The 20,636-nt window shown below is 30.6% G+C and overlaps 1 protein-coding gene across 1 annotated transcript; it reads right to left on the reverse strand.

The window, feature by feature from the left end:
• Positions 1–6,382: 6,382 nt before the first annotated feature.
• On the reverse strand, positions 6,383–8,721 carry LOC149545312 (putative pectate lyase 18). The gene is made up of 6 exons (XM_089793736.1): positions 8,707–8,721; positions 8,216–8,481; positions 7,156–7,786; positions 6,891–6,994; positions 6,644–6,782; positions 6,383–6,556 (listed from the first exon to the last, which is right to left on the reverse strand). The coding sequence occupies exons 1-6, from the start codon at positions 8,719–8,721 to the stop codon at positions 6,383–6,385; spliced, it is 1,329 nt and encodes a 442-aa protein (XP_089649862.1).
• Positions 8,722–20,636: the final 11,915 nt, after the last annotated feature.

A 20,636-nucleotide genomic window follows, 5' to 3' on the forward strand; every position in this document is an offset into this window, starting at 1 on the left:
GGTAAAAGTTTTTGGAAAAAAATACTATTTTGGAATTTATTGTGATTAGCATATTGAAGTTCCAATCTATAACTTGTTAAAGCTATTAGTAAATTCTATCTACTAGTGAGTTATAAAATATGTTATATTCATATATAATAAAAATTATGATGAAATTTAGAAGAAGAAGGAAATATTGTCCTGTAATAAACTATGAATTGTAAGATTTTTCAAAAAGCATCTCCTAGAGCTCTTGTTTCAATGCTTTCCTAATAACTTAATGTAATTTACTACATCTTTTGTATAGATTAGTTTTCTACATACATAGATACAATCTTAATATGGGGTTTTTGATTTGTTTTCAAACTATCAATTTTTGCATGAATTGTGTATCTAGCGTTTAGTTGTCTATTTTGATAAAAAAATAAAATATAATGATACTATTGTGATACTATCATTTGATTTATATAATTTCTTTTTTATGGATTAAAAGTAGTATTATATCAATAAATATGTGAATAGTACATTAGAAAATACTAGAAAATGTGTGTTTGCATGTTCATGTATGATAAAGACTCAAAATTGAAAAAAATATGTTCGAATGGTTATTTTATAAAGGCGATCAATGAAACAAACTATTGTCTACAAGTAAAAAATTATCATCAATAAGTAAATTTTTTTCTTCCATAGTTAGGAATTCAAATTATTCATAAGCTCATTTGTAGGGTTGGTGATTTTCGATGGAGCGATAGGTGATTATCAAGTGCACATAGCACCTAATTGAATCCAATGACAGATTTTGGTGTATTAAACTATTTTTTATTTATATTTAAAAGTTACCACAATTTATATGGCATGTTACCAACATGTAATTTATTTGAAAAATCTTACAATTCATAGTTTATTACAGGACAATATTTTTTTCTTCTTCTAGATTTCATCATAATTTTTATTATATATGAATATGACATATTTTATAACTCACTAGTAGATAGAATTTACTAATAGCTTTAACAATTTATAGATTGGAACTTCAATATGCTAATCACAATAAATTCCAAAATAGTGTTTTTCCCAAAAACTTTTACCAATATAGATTGATATTATGCAACATGCTACCTAAAATTGCAAGGTTTAGGATATTTGTGAAGCTAAATTTTATACCACTTGTGATATAATAATATCGATTTTAATATAATACATTTATAAGAACCAAGGGAAGAATTTCATAATTAATCAAGAGTCAACAACATAATCTAACATCACCATGCTACTTAGTTTTTCAAATCTCATGATAACTTCCCAAACTCAAGTTATCTCATGTTGTCACCTATTAGAGTGAAGATAGGCACATGCAGATACATTGAATGACACATCTATTATTTTTTCAACTTCCACTGCCATGTTTGTATTTTTCATGCTTATTTTTTCTTAAATTTTGCGCACAAAAAATGGAAAAGATTGCTGGGAAAAAAATTCATAAGCAATAAAAATTTAGAAACAAAAAAATAAAATTTAGTTAAATAGAAAAAATGCTTCAAAATATAGGATAAATGATTTTTTTTTAAGCTTGCACATTTTTCAAGATTCAACAAATAGGGAGAAAACTAATTAAAATCTATAGTCTCCTATCCTTAAGGTAGGGACTAAGAAATATATATTATGAAGATTGATGAATGTGCTCAAAAAGGAACAATTACATTGAGAGCTACCACTAAAAGAAAGATGCCCAAAAAGCATCGATATCTTGACTTGTGCCTGCTAGTTGCTCAAAAAGATTTAATGGCTTTTCATAATTATTAAATGATTTTCAACTCACATGGTTGTTGAAAATGATAAACGGTCAAACCCACAGCTCCCAAGAACCATCTACATGCAAACACCTCTTACTGGAGAGAGAGAAAAAAGGCTATGGAGGCTTGAATAGCTAGATCCGTAGATGAGACATTCTTGATGAGGAAAAAAGTAGATTGCTATAAAAAATGAATTATCTCAAGTTCATGTTTACAATGAGAGATCATCCTTATAAAGGAGATCAAAACCCAAAAAGGTAATGTAAAACTCTTTAGGGTATTTAATAATTATTAAATACAGTAAGTGTATTTAATCTATGTATTTATTAACTTGAAAAAAGGGGAGTATTATTAATTTTCCTTTTTTCAAGATTTTAACTTAGGAAAGCAATAAATTTGTTTGACATGAAACACATGGTGCTAACAAAGTTTTCACTAAAATAGTATTTTAAATAAAAATAATATAATATTACATGTTGTACGTGAGATGATATGTTAGGAATTTCAATGATATGTTAGGAATTTCAAATATAAGAAGTGTATCTTTTGTTCTCTCATTTTAACCCCTAATGTACATCATTGAAAAAAAAAAATTAGGAATTTCAAAGTAGATTTGAAGCCATGTATTGAATAACTTTATCATAACTATATTTAATTTCTCATCTAAGATAACTCTTTTTTAATTATTCAAAATGAAAAGAGCCTAGCTCATGTCCCCATTTGTTTCAATATTTCCATGTTCTAATGATATACTATGACATTCTATTATTTATTAGACTACATTCACATACATTCGTCCATGCTTCTTATATTCTATGTCATTTATTTTGGATCATCTCTATAATATTCAGGACAAATTTTGCATTCCTTAAATCTAACTCCAGATTCTAATTTTTACATTCAAAAGATAATTTCTTATTAATTTAAAAACTAGAGGAGTATTATTAATTTTCCATATTTTTTTAATATTTATTCACTGAAATGATATATGACATATTAAAATAAATAAAAAATTATAGGTTGTACATTAGATGATGATATGTTATAAATGTTAAACAAACAATGAGTATTTTTTTGATGCTCATTTAAACCCTTAATATACATTGTTTGAAAAGGTAATAGTTCTTTGAAAGTAGATTTGAAGCACTATAATCTTTTCTATTGTCATGTCTTGAGTAAATTTTATCACAACACTATATATAATTTCTCATCAAAGATTATTCTCTGTTAATTATTGAAAAGGAAAAGAGCCCAGGGAAGGTCCCCTTTTAGCTCCATATTTTCTTGTAATTATGATATACTGTGGCATTCCGATTATTTACTAGGCTAGGTTCACATACATTCATCCGTGATTCCTATATTCTCCATCTTTTAATTTGGATCGTGGTTATAGTATCCAAGACCAATTTTTGCATTCCTTGAATCTAATTCAAAAATCAAATTTTATATTTAAAATCTAACTCCTACCTTTTTTTATTACCATTGGTAGGTTACTTTGCAATATTTATGTAATGATCTATCTAGTTGTGGTATTCTAAGACAGTAAGGTTTCAATTAATGAAAATTTAAAGAAATCATTGAATAATGCTTTACATTTATGATGAACATACAAATATTTTGATTTCACACATTATATAGAATTCAAGTATTACATTACAATCAATACTCATGCATCTTTATAACGATTAGAATACTCTTCCATTTAAAAGAGTTGGCATGATATGGTTAAAAAAAGAAAAAAGAAAATGCAATTTACAATATGATAAATAAGTTATAAGGTTATCTATTAAGAGTGTATGCTATTATAAGTGAAATCTCTACATTTTATCAAAGATTATCTTAGTCATCATCTTAAGAATTATACGATTTTATATTTGTACATTTTACATTTTTAAACAAAACTCATTTAGGCACTGCATTATTCCCAACCTTCAATTTTTTTAAATGTAAATGAATTTTTGCAGCATTAATCAAGTTTATTGATGTATTTCAGATATGAGAGGTGTATTATTCACACATTTTTTGAAGTCATGAGAAATGGGTGGAGCATCTTGACGTCAAAAGAAACTAAAATATGTGATAAGCTTTGATTCATTGTGTTGATCGTGCTTAGCAAGTTAGAGAGTTAGAACACCCACATTAACAATGATGGAAGGCATAGAGGGATGCACCACGCTTGAAGTTTTGGCATACTTTGACAACCCCATGCCACCTGATTCTTTGAAGACTGCCCCAATTAACATCATAACTCCGCATTGAATTATATTGTGTAGTACAAATTGTGATAGAATTATATCGACTAACACACAATAAAAACTCACGGGATCGACATCTAATTGTAAACTGCAATAATCCCTAATAAAGAATTTTGGATATGATTTTTCATACACTTAGTTCACAAATTTGTTGAACTCACATGGGAACAAATGTGCGTAGAGAGAATTTCTCAAAATCTCATGGAGAAGCATGAATGAATTTCAGTAGTTGTTTCATAGTGCAATCTCTAATCTTGTCTAGTTTTCCATCGTGTCTCATGATTCATAGTACTGCAAGTGTTTAGAATCTCAACAAGTGTAAGAATTTGACAATGGCACAAGAAAACATATCAGTTAGGTTTCTGCAACTGATCTCATCAATTAATTAGAATTTTATCAGTTTTTGGTTTCATATTATAAGGGCACAGTAAAAAATTTAATGATCACAAGGGCATGACAACATTTATAGCTCTCTATGCCCTCATTTGCACAATGGAAAGAGTTGGGAAAAACATTCATTAGTGTTACATATTCACCACAATCCCTACAACTATCTGAGAATTCAAAGTTTCAACATTGACCAGAGTTTCTAAAAATATTCAATGGTGGTACAACTCACTGAAGAAGAGCAACATTTCATAGTCCTAGAGAAAGGGGAATTTGTAATCAACCTAGGTAATAAAAAAATAGAGCAGCTTAACTGGATTATGGCTTGTTTCTTTCTAAAAATATATTCTATGATATATTATTGTAAAATTTCCTATGAACTCTACCCACTTTTTGTGGTTTGGATTATTAATATGCAAGATCTTGGGGTATGTCACTTAGCAGGGTTGAGTGAGTTTTATTGATTTAATATCTAGATTTTGGAATGTTTACCTAATCTGATGATAGTTCTACATGAATTTGTAATCAACAACTACACAAATTTAACTGGGTTTTGGCTTGTTTCTCTCTAGAAACATCTGCTATTATATATTTTTATAAAATTTCTTGTGAACTCTACCCATTTTTCATGGTTTACAATATTTTTGTTTAGGATCTTGAGATAATTCACTTAGCACAGGTTGAGTGACTTTCATTGTTTTATTATTTGGATTGTGGAATATGTATGTAGTTGGCCCTTTTTTTCTATTGAGAGATAATATGTAATAACCACCTTAAAAGAGATCCCTCTAACTATATAAACAAATACATGTTTAGAAGGAAATATAAAGACATACACGTTTACAAGGAAAAGAGAAAAAACATTTTGCATATGTGCCTCTTCTCACCCCTTGAAGAAAATCACAGAGCAAGGGGATGTAGATCGCAAGGGCATGACATGACAATGAAACTGCAGAGAAAGGGCATGACAGGAAAATGAAATTGCAGAGAAAGGGCAAATAATGACAATGAAATCGCAAAGAAAGGGCATGGTAATGAAATGTAAAGATCACAAGGACACAACAACAAAATGCACATATCACAAGGGCATGACAACATTCACAACTATGCACCCTCATTTGGAGCTCTCCACCTCTTTCACGTGCATCTCTCCATAACCAAAACAAATGGAAAGTTATATATGTCATGATTTTTTTTTTGCTTATGCTCGTAGGGGTGTCGCAAGTGCGATGCCAATATTGGTATTGCAATGTCATCGAGGAGAATTGCAAAAAAAAAGAGACATGAAAAACAACACAGATTACACTGCCATCACAAATTGTCATCGCAATTTGTCCCCAAATGTTGTAGTGATGTAGGAACTCATATCAAATGTGGGAGGCCTATCTCTCAAAGGAATGATCTAGTATAAAAAATCCAGTCTGTCAAATGAGGTGGGCATGTAGAAATTCTTCTATTCTAAGGTAGAACCAATGCATATTCATGATGTTAGGTCTAAATCCATGAGGACGGAGGTTAAACCTTCAAGCAAGAGGAAAATGGAAATGACACGCACTACATATGGCTCTAAGAATAAGGGTAACCCTAGCCCTTCCCATGTTTCTAATACCTTTTAAGGGATGCCTTCCCCAGAAATGAGCTTGGGTGGTGATATCACTTACCCTATAAGGAATGCAAAGAGGGGTGGGGGGAAGGTAGAGCGGCCCCCACATGAAAGAGATGAAATTAATGATAGGATGAATAGGCTATAGAAGTCCCTTTAGAGATTTTTGATAACCAAGAGACCCTACACAGGAAATTCAAGGCCATTTCTGAGTATACCACTAAGATGATCTATTCGATGGCCACAAAATTGTATCTTCTATGAGTTGAAAATGAGGATAAGGACAAGAGAAAGGAAAATGATGTCACTCGCTCTCTCTATAGCTTCCTAGAGAATGGTTGGTTTAAAACCCTACTGGACTATGATCATTTTTTGTGAAGATGGATTGTTTTTATGATAATAAAAGGTATAGGATGAACTATTGGAGAAGCATAGCTTGAAGATGCTCTAGCTCCTGATGCTATAAAGAATGCCCCATTCAACATCAGATCTCCCAGTGATCTCCAATTCCCTTCTGTTGAATCTTGGTTCTTTGTCACCTGCACATTTCCCATTACCATACTTATTCTACATCCATTGAACACCAAAGAACATATACGAGACATCAGTTGCAAATGGACTGTTACCTCCTTCTGGAATCGATTGTCAAGGGCTAGGAATCTGTTTCCTTCACTGTTAATGGTGGGGTTCACACTTCCTCCAATGGTGTACATTTCCCAGTGAGTGTAATCATTGTTCACCACATGGAAATTTCCATGTCGACACCTGCATCACAACGTATACATCTTATAGTGAAATGAAAATTAAAGAAATAAACTTGAGTGAGCTAATGTCTTGTATTCCTCATGCAAGGATTGATATGAAATTCTATACCTGGGCATACGCTGAACAAGTCCTTCTCCAAAATGGTTGAATGCAACTGTTACTTGCATTTTGACGTCTTCGGTATGCGCATCGCTATGTCCAAGGAGCATCACCTACGGAAAACGAATATGCCCATAAATACCAATACTCTTTATGTGTCTCCTAATAGGCTTCTAGTAACTTTTTAAAGCATGCCCATAAATATAATCATGAAACCTTTTTAAAAGCAAAGCTAAATTAATGGCAGACTAAATAAACTGGCAGTTTTGAGCACCTTGTCATGGTGAGTGAAAAAGTTGTTTGAAATTGTGATAGCAGTGGAGCCCATGATGGCATCGATCAGTCCATCTGTACATCTTGACAATGAACAGTGGTCGACCCAAATTGCGGTTGATCCAAAGATGTTAATCCCATCTCCATCACTCATAGTTCTATACCCATAATGTGTGGGCGAGCTCCTCACATTTGTATTTCCCGTAGGTTTGCAGTCATGGATATGAATTCCATGAATAATGATGTTATTCACGTACTGTATTGTAATGCAAGCTCCATTTACTATATGAACATTCGCTCCTCTGCCGTCAATAGTCTTGTAGCTGTTCGTGATCAGCTCCTCCTTTAGCTGAATCAGCATGTCTCTTTGGAAAATAATCCAGAGAGGCTCGGTTTGGATGACAGCGTGGCGCAGAGTGCCAGGCTTAGGATTGACAGGGTCATCGTCACTGGGATCGATAACGACATAAAACCTCCCGTTCTTACCTCCAATGGCGTTTTTGCCAAATCCAATTGCGCAGTCAGCCAGTCTCTTTCTGTTGTTAACCCAATCGGAATCACAGCGCCAACAGTCGTCAATTGGGTTCATTGTTCCGCACGAGCTCAGCTTTCTTCTCGAACTATTTAAACTCCTGCGCAGCAGTTCTTTAAATTGTTAAATAATCTCAACTCAACTGTATGCAACTGTCGATATATGCTGGCAATAAAACAACGCTAGAACGTCGAAGCCTTCTTAATTGAACTGACTTAGATAACCTTTCTGCAGTATCATGTTCATCTTAGAATTAATGTATCTGAACAAAGACAATCGTTAACAGCTAATGATATGGGGAATAGAATTTTCATCTATAGCTATTGACAGCTGCGTACCAACTACTGTCACAAGAATGGTATTATAGAAATTACGGTAAGGCAAGCACCAAGCAAGAGCATAAGAATAAGTAGAGAATGATTGACACACACAGTCATATGCATTGCATATTAATGTATTGAATGTGATGAGCTATTTAATTAAATTCTCTAAACTCTCTAGACCCTCTCAAAGACAACATGCTTATTACCTTTGCACCATTTGAACAACAAGCTCCGGCTTCTCAACATGATATTTAACGCTATTGTCAGCCTTAGTCATGTTGAAAGGAGTTCTTATTGATTCCGTCATTGCTAACATGAACAGAAAGGAAGCAAACAAAAGAAGCAATGGCTTTAAGGCTTCACTGGAGGCCATTTTCGATAAGAAGATGAAACTCGCAATGGTTGTATGAAATGCTATGGCATTGGGCTCTCTTATATAGACAACGAGCGTCTGTGAAGTCTGTTTCTGTTTCTGTTTGTGAACCGTTGAAAATGTTGTTGTATGCACGTTAATACAGTGCGATTATTACGGTCGTAATGCACATGACTAGCAACTATTGATTTTCTTAACTAATGTGATAAAGCACTTGTTGAATGTGTCTTCGCATGTTCATTCCAACTTTTTCCTGAGTAGATATAATTCTCAAAATCTCTTTGAAAAACACAGATATAAGAAGTGAAAGTTTCAAAGATGTACTTGAGCTGTTACCATATTTCGTGATTTTCTACACGCTCATATTCACCACATCAATAGGTGAATGTTTGTAAAGATTTCCGACCAAACGTTTGAAAATGTTTGTCGTTTCGGTCAATTTCAGTTTCACATTCAAAAGTCACATATTTGTGTTCCGTAATTTGCACGGGGATTGAAGAATAAATATCGACTCCTGTTGTTACCAAGCTTCCCACGCTCTCACGGTTCTTTTTCTCTCGGGACAAAATAAGATACGCTGTCAACTAAGGATGCGAGGATGTCATATAGACGTCACATGCAAAGATAAATAATAAGATGTTCTAAATTGGGAACTTCATGCATGCAATGATAACTAATAAGATGTTCTATATTCGGAACTTCATATGATGTGGAAGGCGATGGCAACTTCATATGATTGATGTGGAAGACGATGGAAATGGCTGTAATATAGGGAAAATATATGGGTAGATGATTTATTAAAATCAAACTTTATGCATGATTAGAATCATAGAATTTTCGTTGAAGTGAAATTAATTAAGAGTTTTGTTATATAAACTAGTTTATGTATATAAGTAGAGAGTTATCTATTGTAGTTAGATTATCAAAACAGGCGCTTCAAGAAGGATAACTCTCCCTTTATATATATAAGCTAGTAGCAGCACACAATTAATAACTTTATTTGTTTAAATATATACTCTCTCTTTTTTCACTTTAATTAATTATTAGAATAAATCATTTTAATTATTAATAAATATTAAAATAAAATTTTGCATAATGCTTTTGGATAATTAATTTTGAACGACTTAATTAAAAAGTCAAATTTTTAAAGGGTCAGTATCAAATTTTATATTTATTGGTATAAAATTTGATGATTATGCATAAAAATAGCTCAATTTTATACATTTTATTATTAGTTTTTATGATTGTGCATAGATAATATAGCATGTAACATATCAATCAATGAGAGCATAAATTTGATACATAATATTGTTGTTCACAAAGCTCAAATAGATGAAAATGAAAAATATGTGTCCATGACTTGAACACTGAAAATAACTTATTCATGTTGTTGTTCATAAAACTTACATAGATGAAATAGGAAATATAAGCCCAAGTAGAAGTATTTAGATGGAGTATACGAAATATGAGAAGAAACTAAAGAAAGAACATTTCTCCATGATGATTCAGTTGCATCACATATTCCTCAATGATAAGGATGGTGTTGCGACCTCTATTAGAGCAATGATCACGATAGAGTTCTTTCATCATTTCTAGAAATGCATATGTTTTTGCAGATGTGTCATAAATAACTTTTGCAACATCCACCATTTCCATTATTTCTAGTTCATCAACACTATCAATTAACAATGAACCATTCTCCAAGGCTTTGATTAGGTGTGAGCACGATTTCTGGATTATTCTTTTACATTTATCTAAATCGATCTGACTCGTAACAATGATATTTGATGCTCCAATAGAAAATTCATAGCTCAAATGATATGCTACAAACTTTTAAACAATTATCAACATAAATATATATAAAACCGTTATAAGATATAATCAAATATGGAACACACAAATCAAATTTAGCACTTATACTTAAATATAGTCCAAATAAAGTCAATAGAAATATATTTTATTTTTAAAAATATTATTATTTTATTCTACCATATTTGAAAAATTTAAGTTCACTAATTTTAAAAATATGAAACAAAAGAAAATTAATATTGGAGGATAATTAGAATAAGTAAATTATATTCATTGGCTTTTTCTTTGAAATTTTGTAATGAATATTTTAATTTAATAGTTTAAATTAAAAAAAAGTTGTCCATAATATTATCATTGAACATTAAGAAACATTGTAGCAAAAGTAAATATAAATTGTAAACATAAACTGATATTACTCAATGAATCAATCTACAATTATTACTTAAAAAATCACTACAATTAGTTAAGATATAATTATTACTTAATACATCACTACAATTAATTAAGATCTATAAAAATTAAATATCACAAAAACAGATTGGGTTTCTCAAAATAGAATAAATTAAAATCAAGAAAGTTATTTATATCATTTTTCATTGTATAATAGAGACTTTTTTAAAACATGGAATATAGTAGGGAGTGTTACAAACAAAATACTAATGTGTCCAAAAAGACTTTTATGGACATAACATTTAAGAATAACATATCACGTCAACTATCTTCAAGGCACTTAAGTCTATTTTCTCCAAGTGAACCTCGTGAATGAAGACATGAACACTTCACCAACCCAACTGTTCAAATCACTACTAAGACGAACCACAAGGATTGTTGAGAAAATCTATAGAGCATTATTTTCACTAAGCCAAGATGCTCTTTCATCAATCTTTAAACATTTACGATTCAAAATAGTTTCACCAATGATAGTCTTATTTTTGAGATGGTTCACAATTTTTTCTTTAAAAACAAAAAATTCATATCAATGCAACTAGCAAAGCAAAATAATTTCTAGATATGTAGAGCAATAACCATACCCTAATAGCTCCTATTTATTTAGAAGAAGAAATAAATATTTAACAACAAATAACTATTCAATCATTTGAGAGAACTTTTCAAAAAGATGATTGTCAAACTCATGATGTCCTACTTTTAATTCAAGTGACACCCAACAAAAGAAAAATGAAGAGTTTGTTCGTAGCATTGTGTGGGAATATTTTTTTTAATCAAATATAGCCTGTACTTATTTTTTGTTGACACCTTATATATCATAGAGTGCAACATACCAATCTTGGTATAAATAGATTGTCTTATTTGGAAGAAATTTAGCAATGAGATTTATTTGTAGGATCATTTTCACTCTATTCCATTTTTACCAAGCATAATATTTGAGGCCCTAGATGTTATGTGAAGCTCTGGTAGTTCTTGCCTTGGCCAACATTGGAAGCCCTGTGATCCGATGAATCATTTTCTTCATTATCAAGACAACTTTCTCCAGTGTAAGAAATTTTATATTTAGCCCCATCATTTTGTAGTAATTATATATTTTTTTTAAATATTCATTGGGATGAAATAATTACTTGCAAACCATCGTTCCCTTTTATTCGTAGGCATCCACCCTCCTTACAAATTGTGTATCACTCCACACAATTTAACATTTCTTCATAGTCACGATCCAAATCCACCTTTGCAAGTTGTCTTGTGTTTTTAAGGCATATATATTGTTGAAAATTGACGAATGCCTACAAGTCAAGGTAAGAAAAAAATAATTACATTAATTAATGTCACATTACATGAATATATATAAATATTTATTAATGTGCATGTATATTTTGTTGATGAGGATAATTTCTAGGGTTCCATACATGAACAATGGAATGAAAAATATCTTTTACGGCTTCTTCTTTCCTCCTCATTTGACCAGTCAATTTTATCCACATCAGGTACTCCTTCGATCCATATGAATCCATGCACATCTAGGGACCCCCTATATTTCCATTCATATCTACATCAAAAGTGCTTGACATTCATTCCTTTTTCTAGAATCTCTTTTCTAAACGTTGAGCATCTTAAGTGCATATAGTGTACGACTATGTGAGGATAGTTCTAAGTTTTCAAAATACATTTAACCAATACGTGAAATTAGTAAAGAGTGATAACACAATGGATTTTTATAAAGAAAACAAAAATGATCATAAGAATTTCACTACATTTATTTTGTGTTGTTGTAGTGGACTACAATATTTAAAATAAATTATAAATAATGTTCATTTGTACACACATAATTTGAAATTTTTTTATGTAAGAGCTTGTAAATTTTGTTCATTTGTATCTACAAAAGTTGAAATATGAAAATTTGATAAGATTTATAAGCCATTATTATTTAAATATATACAAACCCTCATTTTATCAAATTATTAACTTGCAAAACTATATTTAATCATGCATAATTAACACAACTTCCATGAAAATTATAAGAATATATAATGAAAATAGATTTTGACATAATGTATAGGTACACAATCCTTACAAAATAATAAAATGAAAGTAAAATATTTCCTTTATATGATATCACATAATTAGATAATTATATAATGATATGTAGCTTATAATATTATTTATAGGAACTCTCAAGATTTATTTTCCTCAAGTACATTACATATAAGAACATTTTTATATTTCTTTCATGAACAACCATAACAAGTTAAGCATCTTTTATAATTTTAATTTTTTATATTTTTCTTATATGCAAATATAAATTTTCAATTAAATGTGTTATAGTAGTATTGGAGGAATGTTTCTTGTTTGACTTATCTATAAAATGAGGTAAACCAAAACCACCCTCTCTCTGAATGAAAACACATCCAAATCAAATTAAATCTAGGTTTAAAGATTTAAAAATGTCTCTAAAATTAAACTTACAATTCCTTTGATATTTGTGGGTTATAATGATGGTTGTATAGATAATAAGGAAGTACAGTATTTGAAAAAGTGAAATTTTGCCGCAAACAATTCTTAAAAGAAGTACATTTATGCCAAATCTATAGTCTAAAAGATTTTGAAGCAAGTTTATAGTGATTAAATGATGTGTTACACATAGATTCTACCCTACCTACTTCATTTCCATTCTATGTGAGAATAGTAAGCACTATGGAGATTTTATTTTAGTGTAAATATCATAAAAGATACATCAATATATTAATCTTTCTTCACATAGCATGTGGAGATCATCTCTCAATTAGACTTATGAGATATTTAAGTGTGAACTAACTCTCCACAATATTTATAAGTTTAATATATTACTTTTAGTTAAAACTTATTGTAAATACTTACATTAGGTCTTCTAATATGTAAGGCACTCTAATAGGTTTTCTTATCGATATTTTATATTCTTATCTTAACCCTCATCCATAATATTAGATTGTTATATAAATGAAAAGTCAAAATAAAAAAATTTAATGAGCATATGTGATATTTTTTCCAATATTATATATACTATAATTGAAGATGTTAGTGCTATTTTTGCTAGTAAATTATTTGTGCAATAATATATTAATCATAATCCAAAAAAATCTTACAATATATATAGAAATATACTACTGATCTTAAATTAAATAAAATTTTACTTTGGTGTTTTAAGTTACATATATTCTTTTTGATGAATATAATTTTCTTCTTATTGTTTTTGGATTATACCTATCAACTTTGATAACTTGAGTTTGGGAAGTTATCATGAGATTTGAAAAACTAAGTAGCATGGTGATGTTAGATTATGTTGTTGACTCTTGATTAATTATGAAATTCTTCCCTTGGTTCTTATAAATGTATTATATTAAAATAAATATTATTATATCATAAGTGGTATAAAATTTAGCTTCACAAATATCCTAAACCTTGCAATTTCAGGTAGCACGTTGCATAATATCAATCTATATTGGTAAAAGTTTTTGGAAAAAACACTATTTTGGAATTTATTGTGATTAGCATGTTGAAGTTCCAAAATATAACTTGTTAAAGCTATTAGTAAATTCTATCTACTAGTGAGTTATAAAATATGTCATATTCATATATAATAAATATTATGATGAGATTTAGAAGAAGAAGAAAATACTGTGTCCTATAATAAACTATGAATTGTAAGATTTTTCAAACAAATTACATGTTGGTAACATGCCATATAAATTGCAGTAACTTTTAAATATAAACAAAAAATATTTTAATACACCAAAATCTGTCATTGGATTCAATTAGGTGCTATGTGCACTTGATAGTCACCTATCACTCCATTGAAAACCACCACCCCTATAAATGAGCTTATAAATAATTTGAACTCCTAACTATGACAGAAAAAAAATTACTTATTGATGATAATTTTTTACTTGCAGACAATAGTTTGTTTCATTGATCGCCTTTATAAAATAACCATTCAAACATATTTTTTTCAATTTTGAGTCTTTATCATAGATGAACATGCAAATACACATTTTCTAGTATTTTCTAATGTACTATTCACATCTTTATTGATATAATACTACTTTTAATCCATTTTAAAAAATTATATAAATCAAATGATAGTATCGCAATAGTATCATAATATTTTTTTATCAAAATAGACAACTAAACGCTAGATACACAATTCATGCAAAAATTGATAGTTTGAAAACAAATCAAAAACCCCATATTAAGATTGTATCTATGTATGTAGAAAACTAATCTATACAAAAGATGTAGTAAATTACATTAAGTTATTAGGAAAGCATTGAAACAAGAGCTCTAGGAAAGCTTGAGTCCCTGCCTTGTGCAAAGGTTAAAAGGTACAGGGGACATGTTATTTTCTATTGGTGCACAATATTGATAGGTTTAGTAGATAAGTTAGTGTAAAGGAGCCTAAACATTGTCTCTTCCATTATTGTTATCTATTCTATAATATATGATTTATTTTGAGACAAGTTTCTTTGTTATTGTAATTAGTGTATAGATAACAATATATGATTTACTTTGAGACAAGTTTCTTTGTTATTAGTATTTTTCGGTAGGCTAAGTACTATTGTGACACACTTTGAAATTTTTTCTTTAACTAGTGATTCAGTTTTTTGGTTTCTAGAGTCATAATAAATTGATTTTAGCTTTTGTTATCAAACTAATATGTTGCATAAGCAAAGATGCAAGATTTTTAACTTTACAATTTTTAGAAAATATATTTCTAAGATTTGATTGGGTGAATTCATTTAGCTCTTATATGGGTCAAGTTTGATGGATTATATAGCTCTTTTTTTAATTAAGGCGCTTGATTCATTTTAAATATTTTTTTGAATATAAGTGGGTTGTTTTAGATTTTTATATTTTAATATTGCATTTTTATAATATAATTTTTCGCATTAAATTAAAGATACTAAAAATATGATATTTCTTATATTATATAATAGTTTAAGAAATATTATTATATATTATTATTATTATAAAGCTATTATGATTTATTTATAACATAATAGTATCACATGATATATGCAATAAAATATATGTCAATAATTATATTAATAAAAAAAAATTATAATTAATATCATTATAGAAAACTATAAATAGATAATATTTTATCAATTAAAATAATCAATGGAATATAAAAAATTTATTAAATTAAAACTATATGCATATAAAAATTAAAGGCAAGTGCTAAGCCACTATGTGGCACTTGTTGTGATTGGTGTATAGTTTTGATAGGTTAGGTCAACAAGTCACATAAATTATGTCTTTAGTTCTAAGTGTATATTGATCATTACATTGATTATGTTTTACTTTATTTTATACTTGTACTATTTATTGAAAGTTTCAAGATAGCTCAAAATAGTTGTAACATGTACATCTATATGAATATATATTTGACACTAACTTATCTTTAGTGAGATTCATAATGATATTTAAATTTTAAATATATTTTTAATGTTGTACATCTAATTTTTATACTTTTACTAATAAATATATAAATATCTACTTCTAAAATGATGGTGCTCTGCTCTGCTTTTGCGAACAGATCAAACCCTTATCTACTTGCGAAACCTCAAAAAAAATTCTTGTGAAAACAAGAAAACACAAGAAGAGTCGGACCGATTTGGCAGCAGAAGAAGCTACAAAATACATACGATCAAAGATATTCAGTAAGCACAACAAATAGATTTGAGATTCTCAAAAAAGATGCAGAGGATCCCTGGAGCCAGATATGGGGGAAAAGCAATAAAAAATAGGAGATTCATGCCCAAAACCCTCCATCGCAAAACTCTTTGATCAGCTCTGAGGTATGCAAAAATGCGATTCATCAGATATTTACGGTGGAACAACTGGATAATCAAATTCATATTTTTAATTTTATGAAATATACTCATCTGAAGATAAACAAAGTTAAGGATCCGGAGCTAGATCAACCAGTTTCACCTCAGGCAGGAATTTTTTTGCTAGGCTATGCTATCTCTCCAGGATCCTACATTCCCCCTCATTGTTGAACACAAAAGTCTTGTCATCCTGTGAACCCTAGCCCATCCTTCAGGTCATCTTTGAGCTATGCACTAGATGAACCAACCAAAATTTCAAGCATAGCTATTGAATCATCATGGGACAAGTGCTTAAAGAAAGGTATCTTTGCTATATGGAATGGTCCACAAGATGAATTCCCTCTGTTGCTCGACTGGTTGGAGGAGTCATACGAGAACTAGGTAAGTATTTCCACTTTTTCAGATAACATACTTTTTTTGCAACGTTTGGACGAATCTATCAAAAAAGAGTTCTTATTATATGGTTTGAAGGTTTTTTTAATGGTCACTTTGTTAAATTTATAGATTGGTCACAAAATTTTAAATTGGAAAATTTAGATTGTAAGTTGCCCTCTTGGTTTGTCCTGCCATCCCTACTGCCAGAACTTTGTCACGAAGATATTATTAAAGCCATAGAGTCAGTGGTAGGAGAGGTCAGAGGCATAGATGCTTCTTTCTACTACTGTAACAGTGTCAAAGTGTTAATCAGTGTAAAGTTTAATCATCCTTTGGAATTCAAAAAAAAATTTATAACTAGCAAAACAACGTATGATATCAAGTTTCAGACATATAAAAAAAGAATAGTTGACATTTTAAGATTTGATGATTCACATAAAATCATGCCCAAAATCCTCCCCCTTACCTCGGATATCAGCAGTCAACTTTCTTAGTTGAGAGATATGAAGAACAAAATACAGAAAGATCATATTTATCTAGCAGAATTCTAGAAGCAGGAAGAAAGGACAATTCATAAAGCCTCAGACAAGGTTGTACCTAATGATAGAAGACTTAAATCAGTTATAGTCTCCATTCCTAAAAGGGACTCAAATCTAGGATTGGAGGGAAATCGTTCTAAGAGATAGAAAGGAAAAAAGAAAAAGGATGTGGTGGAACATAACAAGGAGAATTGTAAATCTAATCTCTCAATAGAACAGTTGGCAACTAGAGACAAAGAACTCCCAAAAAAGAGTGCAACAATGTCCACTAAAACCATAAACCAAGATCTAGAACAAGACACAGAAAAATAAGAGGCCATTATAGAGTACAAAGGAAGAAGTAGAATGGAAGATGGAAAGGAAGAGAATCATTGGAAGATAGAAACTATAAAGGGGCCTTCTTTATACATATATCAGAAGGAGCTTGAAGAAAATAAGGAAAAGGAACAACATGAAGAGATACAAAATAGTACTACAGAATCAGTGAAGATACCAGAGATTGAAGAAGCTGAAAATAATATGCTTTTCTCTTCACCCAAGGGTTGGATAGAAAAAGCAGTTGCATGATCAAAAGAACAGGAAATTCAGCAGAGGAATACTGAAAGACCCCCTGAAGTAGAATCAACCGCTCCGATACTTGATGGTACTAGAAGAACTTCAAAATTTTGGCAAACTCCAAGTGGGAAACCCTCCTCGCCTTTCAGCCCAATCGAGGATCAGTCACAAACATGGATTAATGACAAGAGTCCAGAAGCTTCAATTGTAAAACACATTCAGAACTTTTTAAATGAGGAGCAAGAATTTACACCAAAGGCCGAAGTGTTAGAGTTTGAAGATAACAGACTTGAACAGTTAGCAGAAGAGTTCATTCAGGTCTTCAACTATGATAACATAGATAAGAGTATTACCTCCCAAAAAGTGGAGATGATACAAAAAATCATCAAATTAGGAGGAGATGACTATACAGTTGAGGATCTCCAAAGGGACATTTTAGAGATATAGAAGAAGGACAGTGTACTGAAGCAATATAAACAAATTGGGCTTAATTCAAAAGGCAAATAGGAAATGGATAGAACAAACTCGGGAAAGCTGACAGAATTAAAGAATAAAGAATTGGAGAAGGACAGTCTCAAAAATTAGGTTTGCAAGGAATTGGAGATGGAAGAATTTGACAGAACAAAGGAAGGTGTTCCACTAATAGAGCAAGAACTAGGTATCTTTCAGCAAGAACTTGGTATACATATGAATTAGCAAGGTATAACCTATCCAAATTATGGTAAGCCTAAAGGAAAAAGGGGTAGGAGATCTCTGAAGGAACTACGTGAAACAGAAGGACTAGCTAGGAAATAGAGGAAAATTGATGAGTTGATTAACATAGGTAAGGGGAAGTGCCTTCCTAAGGCAGCATGAGGATAACAACATGGAATGCTAGGGGCCTTAATGCTCCTAGTAAGAAAAGGTTATTAAAACAACATTTAAAAAATTTTAACTCAGAAATAATTTTAATCCAAGAAACAAAATTCAATAAGGTAGAAGGAGATAAATTTAGTAAGATGCTGGGATTGTGGGATTCTCTCTTTATAGAGGCATTAGGTGCGTCGGGTGGATTAGGAATTATTTGGAATTCTAGGAAAGTAAATCTAACATATTTGGTAAATAATAATAATTGGTTGTGTGTTAGTATACAGAGTCTAAAATCAGAGATGAATTTCATCTTTATTAATGTGTATGGTCCTAACAGTAATATTAGGAAAAAAATTGTATGGCACAAATTAAGGTTATTTCTAAATACAAAGATAGTCTGATCATATTAGGAGGAGATTTTAATTCAATTCTAAGTCTAGATGAGAAAATAGGGGGTAGTGAACACCTGTCGCTCTCATCTATAGACTTCAAAATATGGATTAACAAACTCAAATTATTAGAAATTCCATCAAGTAATGGAATATTTAAGTGGGATAATAGAAGAAAGGATAATGATTATATTGCAGAAAAGTTAGATAGATTCTTTATTGTAGTAAATCTCTTTTCCTATAACAAGGATTTTCAATCCTCCATTCTGCCCTTTGCAGGATCAGACCACTTCCTTGTATGTTTGGAGATTACAGAACCATCTAAACCGCCCAGAAATCCTTTTAAGTGTGAGAAGATGTGGTTTTTAGATCCAAGATTTATGAAATTAGTAAAGACATGGTGGACTCAAGCAGACTTCGTGGGGTCCAAAATGTTCATTTTCATATCCAAACTCAAATTTCTGAAAGAAAATATTTTGAAATGGAACAGGGAACACTTCAACAATATTTTTAAAGAAAAATTGGAAATTGAAGAAAAACTGAAAAACCTAAATGAGGAAGTTATAAAATATGGTATGAATTATGAGAAATATGCTTTACAAAAAGATCTCCTCATGAAACAAGAAGTTATTTTATCCAAAGAAGAAACCTTCTGGAGACAAAAGTCTAGAGAGAAATGGTTGGATGAGGGAGATCGGAACACAAAGTTTTTTCATAATTCGACTATGTTGGATTGATCACTTAAGAAAATCACTAAAATCTTGACTCCACAGGGCTCTTACACGGAAAATCCAAATGAAATAATAGACACAATAGTCTCTCAATTTAAGAATCTACTTAATAATTATGAAGGGTCTAATAAGGAGGCACAATCTCGAATTCTCAAATTTATACCAAAATTGGTCACTACGGAAGACAACAAAAATTTAAACAAACCAATAACTCTGGAAGAGGTTCAGACTGTGGTCTTTAATATGAGTCCAGATAAATATCCAAGCCCAAATGGGTTCCAAGCCTTCTGTTTTCAAAAATGTTGGGATATAATAGGGGAAGATTTATGGAAAGCAATTAAAGCATCTAGGAATGGTGGATCCTTGCTGGCCGAAATTAATTATTCTTTCTTCACACTTATCCCTAAGAAGGATTGCACGGAACACCTTGGAGACTTCCGTCCTATAGCCCTATGCAATACTATCTATAAAATATTCTCAAAAGTCATAGCTAATAGACTCAAGGGCATCATGCCAAAATTGATCTTAGAAGAGTAGACAGGCTTTGTTCCAGGAAGATCTATTTTGGATGGTATAATTATAATTCAGGAAGCCATCCACTCAGCTGTCATAGATAAAGAAGCATGTATGTTTATGAAGTTAGACATCCAAAAGGCTTACGACATGGTAGATTGGCATTTTCTTTGTAAA

The sequence above is a fragment of the Cupressus sempervirens genome, chromosome 7 (assembly GCF_028749045.1).
Source record: "Cupressus sempervirens isolate cs-2001-9-10 chromosome 7, ASM2874904v1, whole genome shotgun sequence".
Classification (NCBI taxonomy): domain Eukaryota; kingdom Viridiplantae; phylum Streptophyta; class Pinopsida; order Cupressales; family Cupressaceae; genus Cupressus; species Cupressus sempervirens.